Source organism: Solanum lycopersicum, chromosome 5 (assembly GCF_036512215.1).
Source record: "Solanum lycopersicum chromosome 5, SLM_r2.1".
NCBI classification, from domain to species: domain Eukaryota; kingdom Viridiplantae; phylum Streptophyta; class Magnoliopsida; order Solanales; family Solanaceae; genus Solanum; species Solanum lycopersicum.
The window spans coordinates 45694161-45700820 of record NC_090804.1 but is presented as its reverse complement, the minus strand read 5'-3'; the positions used below and the strand labels follow the sequence as shown (position 1 = coordinate 45700820).

At 30.1% G+C, this 6660-nt stretch overlaps 1 protein-coding gene across 1 annotated transcript; it reads left to right on the top strand.

The window, feature by feature from the left end:
- Positions 1–652: 652 nt before the first annotated feature.
- On the top strand, positions 653–3644 carry LOC101268280 (NAD(P)H-quinone oxidoreductase subunit L, chloroplastic). Its single transcript, XM_004239285.5, has 4 exons — positions 653–997; positions 1074–1187; positions 1964–2058; positions 3308–3644. Exons 1-4 carry the CDS (start codon positions 770–772, stop codon positions 3459–3461), a joined length of 591 nt encoding a protein of 196 aa, XP_004239333.1. The 5' UTR covers positions 653–769; the 3' UTR covers positions 3462–3644.
- Positions 3645–6660: the final 3016 nt, after the last annotated feature.

The following is a 6660-nucleotide window of genomic DNA, read 5'->3' as shown; positions in this document are numbered from 1 at the left end:
ATTTCTCGTTGTCTTCTTACTCGTGGTCTTTCGAGGTTTGCTTTGCTAGCTTACGCATTTACATCTGCTTATTTCCGATCCTAACAGTACTATCTATGATTGCTCAAGTTTGTAGTCTTTTCAATTTCATAGGGTGAAATAGGATGAATTTTTTTATAAGAAAGAAAACAAAATTGTTTAATCATGTAATTGTTGGTGACATGAATGTTTTATTTGTTGTCATAAAATTTGTACGATACTATGATATACTTCCCTTTCTTTTGCCTCAGGTGAGTTGAATTGTTGGTGAAAGCACATTCATTATAATTTTCTATTATCTTTTCCTTTCAATAACATATTTATTTTGTTGATACTTTTATTAATAATTGTATGTATATTGCTTTTATATTACAATTCTAATAAGCGAATTAGAAAATATGAATTAAAAATTATTAAAAAAACTGAAACTTTAATAGAATTTATTTCAAAAGACGTTTTCTTGGGCAAGTTTTGGGATAAAGCGCATCAAAAATGCTTCAGGCGCAAATTGAAGACGTAGATTCATAGGTCATAAGTCCTAAAATTTGGGCGTAAGCTCTGAGCGTTAAAATGTAATCCTAGATGTAAAACGTACGAGATTCATAAGACTTACGCTCCTTACCTCAGGAATTATGTCTCGCCTCATACTATATAAAACATCTTACCTATTATAATATTTGATAGAATAAGTGAGAAGAATTATTAATTTATTTTATTTTATTTTTTAAAAAAAGAGAAATTTAAGGCGTGTATGGTCCTTATTTGTGAAGTTTTCTCTGTAGCAGATAAGATGAGCTGCTCCTTTGTTCCTAAGGCTTTGCCTTGTCTTCCTCGCAAAATTGAGAAACCACATAACAGAAATTACTCTTGTATTAAGATAGAGGCATCAAAATTTGGCATCAATTTGAAGGCTATTCAAATTGAAAGCAATTCAAAATCTTCACTGGCTATTCAAATTGGAACACTAGTTTTATCCACGGTAATAATTATCAGTTTCAACATTCATAAATTTTAGTCCTGGTTAATGAATTTTTTTTAAATAATATATGGTATAGGTATGTAGTGCTGAGCCGGTATTGGCAGTGACAGGAGTAAATAATGAAGAAGACTTGGTTTCGGTGTTGATCCAATTGGCCATTTCTGCATTCTTCTACTTCCTTGTTTGCCCTGTAAGTCCATATATCTATTTTATTATCCCAATTTTATCTGAGGTAATTTGATTCTTTCATGAAGTTTAAGAAATAAAGAAAGAATTTTAAGACTTATGTAAAATGAATGATATAACATTTTGTGGTTGTTAATCATATTATTAAGAGTAAAACAGACTTAAATTGTTATTCAATATAAAAATGTACTTTCGTTGTTTGGAATTGTTTGTCATATTGGCTTATCAAAAGTTGATTTGACTAATTTTTTAAGGCAAATTAGACATATTAATTCGATATTTTAAACAAAAAAATTAGATATTGTAAAACTACATGAAAAGTACTATATATTAAAATTTTTTGCATATTAATATGATGAAAAAATACATCTTAAAATATTAGTCAAAGTTTTTATAATTTGACTCTAAAAATAAAAATCATGACAATCAATTCCGGACGGAGGAGTATCATTCTTTTTTAGCCGACTAAAAAGGAAAGTAAGTCATATAAATTGAGATAGAGGAGTACTATTTTTTCCTATTTTTATATATATAAACCTAAAAATTTAATATCTTTTTGTGCTAAAGAGGTAAATGATTTAACTTTCATAATATATGGGGGCATGAAATTTTACCTTTTTGGAATAAAATTTATAATTTCAATTACCTATTTAAGTAGTAAAAATTATGAATAATGTTTAAAAGATATTGATAAAATTAATTATTTAGAAAAAGATTGAATTAATTCTCAAAATATAAAAGTATTTTAATGTTAGGATTATGCGACTTGCATTGATGCAGCCCATCATAATGAGTTGGCTTAGGAAAAGGTGGTACAAGAGAGACCTATTCGAGATGTATTTGCAGTTCATGTTTGTCTTCATTTTCTTTCCCGGGTAAGTCCTGCTTCTATCAATCATCATTTACTATTTTTAACTGGTAAATTATAAAATTAATAATACATGTATATAAATCTTTTTTTACTATTTTTAATTTTGAGAAAAGGGTTTGAAATATAACCAAAATTGTCATAACAGTTTTAAACTTTGGGCAGGACCTATAACCCCTACATTATTTAATTGTGTATTTTAAAGGTATAATATATGAAAAATTACGCGGCTAACCAAACTTATACTATTTAATACTCATCATAGTTATAGTTTGTTATAATTACCACTCGCCACTAACATTATACATTAATTACATGGGCTGACTTTGAGTTTGTATAATAGTCATGTTTGTATATGTATAATTTGTCAGGATATACAAATACACATGTATAATATACAATTATTTAACCTATATACATATACATTCACCTCTCTCCCACTTGCCTCTCTAGCTCGCCTATCTCCTCCCTCTCCCAATCTCGCTCGTCTCTCTCCTCCCTCTCCCACTCTCGCTTGTCCTATATTCAAATGTATATGTATAATATACAATTATATACATGTACAATTCACCTCTCTCTCACACTCTGCCATCTCTCACTCGCCTCTATCCTCCCTCTCTTGATATCGCTCGCCTCTCTCCTCCCTCTCCCAATCTCGCTCCCTCTCCCAATCTCTCTTGTCATATATACAAATACATATGTATAATATACAATTATCTAACCATTATACATATACAATTCACCTTTCTCCCGCTCTTTTCCCCCTCTCTCTCGCCTCTCTCCTTCATATGACATGTAGCTACAAATTGTAATTATCAAACTATAGCTATGGAGAGTAATTAATAATTTTAAGAGGCTATATGTGAAAGTTTCCCTATAATATGTGTCTACGTGGACAAGATACTATTTATAATTATGCAATATTTATGATGTCCACGTGAACACATATATAATAATATACTCTTTTTGTATATATAATATTTGTGTTGATAAAGATAGTGTTTTGTAATGATTGTGTTAGAAAAATGTAGTTAAGCTTATTGAATCAAACTCATAGTTATATGACCAAAAAAAGGTATTTTGTAACATCTCTGTCTTTATTATTATTGAATTTGTATCTTTCATTTTTTCTTGTTGGTAATACTTTGAGTTTGACTATGATAAATCAAGTGAGCTTTTTTGGAAGAATATGCTTAGAATATGATAGTGAGTTGATTGACATATATATTGAGCAAGACAATTGTTTGTAAAACTAGGATTCTTCTATGGGCACCATTTTTGAACTTCAGAAAGTTGCCAAGAGATCCATCAATGAAGTACCCATGGTCTACACCTCAAAATCCTTCTCAGATTAAGAATAATTACAAAAGATATCCATGGGCTACTGAAGAAGACTATGAAGTACTCTAAATATATGATATATGTTTATTTATTATTGCATTGTAATACATTGTACTATCCATGCAACAAGTGCTAAAGCAAAAGATAGCTATGTAAAGATGATGTAATCCAACAAGAAATGATTATAGCTAACTTTTGTTAGCTTGTCTATATTTCATACATTATACATGTATTAGATGATTGGATAAACAACTTAAATGTCAAATAATCACACTTCTATATCTCCATCGTGGGGACATGATTGTTTTAAAATATTCTAGTTTTGCAATGTTTACTAAAAACAATTGTGTGCGCGCAAATTAAGTTAAAAACTATGAAATTAAGTTGAAGGCAAGTGAATTAGGAAAAGATAGTATTCCGCTTTTTAAGAGTTGTGTTTGATAATGCTCAAATGTAATTTTTTACGAATCAACATATATTTGATTGCTAGCAATAAAAATCCAATGAGAGGTTGAGAAGCGTCGAATCTTACTGAGAGTGTGGTATATATAGGCTAGACTTCAAGTATGATGTAAAATTATGCACTAATTTCTTGTAAGTTTGTAAAATCAATCGTTAACATAAATTTGAAATGGAGACATTTCAAAGTATCATTTTAGAGTTGCTTAACAAATTATTGACACAACTAAAATATCAAAGGATTTTAACAAGCAAGAGATGAATCCTAGAACTGAGCATAGTTGAATGTCAAATTCAAACATGGATAATCGTATTGTTCGATGTAATTAATCATCAACGGACCGGATAGGTTAGGTCATCAAATATCCCAATAAGCATTTCTCAATCGTGACTCGACTTTCAAGTGATATCTCTCGAACCTCAACATGTGGGCTAATAAATTGATTATATGTGTGTGTATATATATATATATATATATATATAAAACTGAGTTTGCAACCCAATTCATAAATGAAATATGATCAACTAATTAAATTTCAGATTAACATAAAATTGAGCAACTACAAAAACCCAAATTCAATCTATAATCTAACTAAGTTGCACACTCCTCGTCCTCGAATATATAAAAGGATTCAGCTACACATACTGAAAATAATTGAAGAGAATTATACAAAAGAAGTTATTGTTCATTTGGATGTGTTTGGTATGAATCAAAATGTTTTTTTTAAAACAAGTAGATTATTGACTTATTTGCTCATGCTTGGTTGGTAGTAGAAAATATTTTCCTAAATATATTTTTTAATGTTTGGTTATCATGAATGAAATATAATTTTTAAGAAGTTATCTTTTATTTTTTATTAGAAAATAGAAACTAATTTTTTATCTGAAATCAACCTCAATAATCGATCTAGGACATGACTCTGACATGCGAACTAGAACACAACTCTGACGACATTTCTGAAATACGATCCTAAAATGAGACCCTACATTCGAAATGAGACTCGATCCAAATTCTGATCCTGACATTCTAACTTGAAAACATTCTAACTTGAAAACGATCTATCAATTCTGATTTTGACTTCAGCACCTGAATCGGAACTCAATTTTCAAATAAGGATCTAACTCCCGACAACCAATAATCGATGCGAGACCCAAGATTTGACTTTCAATTCGAAATTTCAGCACTACTTTTGAATCGGGATCCAATATCATCCGACTCGATATCTAAGACTGGTCAACGGAACGGGACGTACCGGTACCGTTCCGGTACCATTCCGGTTCGTTCCGGTTCGTCCCGTTTCGGTTGCCTATGGGACGGGACGGGATAGTCTGAACCAGTACACGGAACGAGACGGAACCGTGATTTCGTACCGGTGTACCGGTACCGGTTCATCCCGGTTCATTCCGGTTCCGTTCCGGTCCGGTTTATTTAATATAGATTAATTTTTTTATATTTTATATAATTTATATTTAATTTAATTTTTTTAAAATTACAAATTTTATTTATTTAATATTTACAAGATACAAGTTATAAATATAACTTATAAAATAAATATTAATGAATATAAGTAATAACTTATAAAGTATAAACTTCAAAAGATTTAAATTTTGAAAACTTTATTAGACTTTACTTGCAAACTTAACAACAACAAAAAAATTAATAAAATATCTTTAAAATAAACTTAAGTAAAAATTATAGTAAAAATTTAAAAACTTTTAATTTATACTTAAAAAATAATAAAAAATTATTATATTTTCGTAATTCCAAAAAATATCGTCCCGTTAGTTCCGTCCCGTTCCATCCCGGTCTGTTCCGGTTCATTCCGGTTCCATCCCGGTATATAGTGGAACGGGACGGAACCGATGAATCATCCCGGTAATTCCGGTCCGGTTCATCTCGGTACCGGTCAACATACCGGTCAACGGGTTCTGGTCCGGTCCGGTACCGGTTCATTCCGGTCCGGTGAACCGGTTCCGGTCCGTTGATCAGTCTTAATCTAACTTTCAAACTTAAATTTAAATTTCTTTTTTAAAAAACAAAGATTTAAAATTTTCTTGTGTGCCTGGAGAAAGTTCTAAAAAATTGAATTTTTTTTTTGGCGGGGAGGGGCTGGAAGGGAATTGAGGTAGGCGTGCATTAAAGAAAATGATAATTTTCAATTTTTTTTTCTTTTTAAAAAATAACCTTATATATTTTTGAACTATTTTTCAAAAATAAAATTTAATTGTTTCTTTTTGGTTGAGGGTAGGGGGAAAACCATAGAAACAAAATAAATTGTTTTTTATAAATAAAAAATAATAATAATTTAGTATACTTTTTTACGAATGGGGAGAGCCAAGTTATGGAGTGGGGTAAGAAAAAAAAATTGTAATCTGAGATTGGAAGAGAGTTTTGAAAAATGCATTTCTTGAAATTGAGTGAATTTGAAAAATATTTAAACCAGAAAAAATCGAAAAACATTTCATACCAAACACACCCTTAAAGGTGCTTGCTTTTCCTCTTCTATTACATGTCCACTTGATTTTTTCTATTATTGCACTTGAGATAACATCCATTATTGTTTTTACTAAAGAAACATAGTTAGGCAAACAATCCTCAGTATGTGTTGTACCTACTGTAACATGTAATTTTATGTTGTACTTGTAAAAGACATCAACGTCGATACTAAAAAATTGATATCATGGCGTAACAGCCTTAAAAAATTAAAGAAGCATACAAAAAGAAATCACGATCCAGAACTATAATCTACAAAAGGCAGAATAGAATAAACTTTGAGATGCAAATAAGTTGAAATACTCAACCTACCAA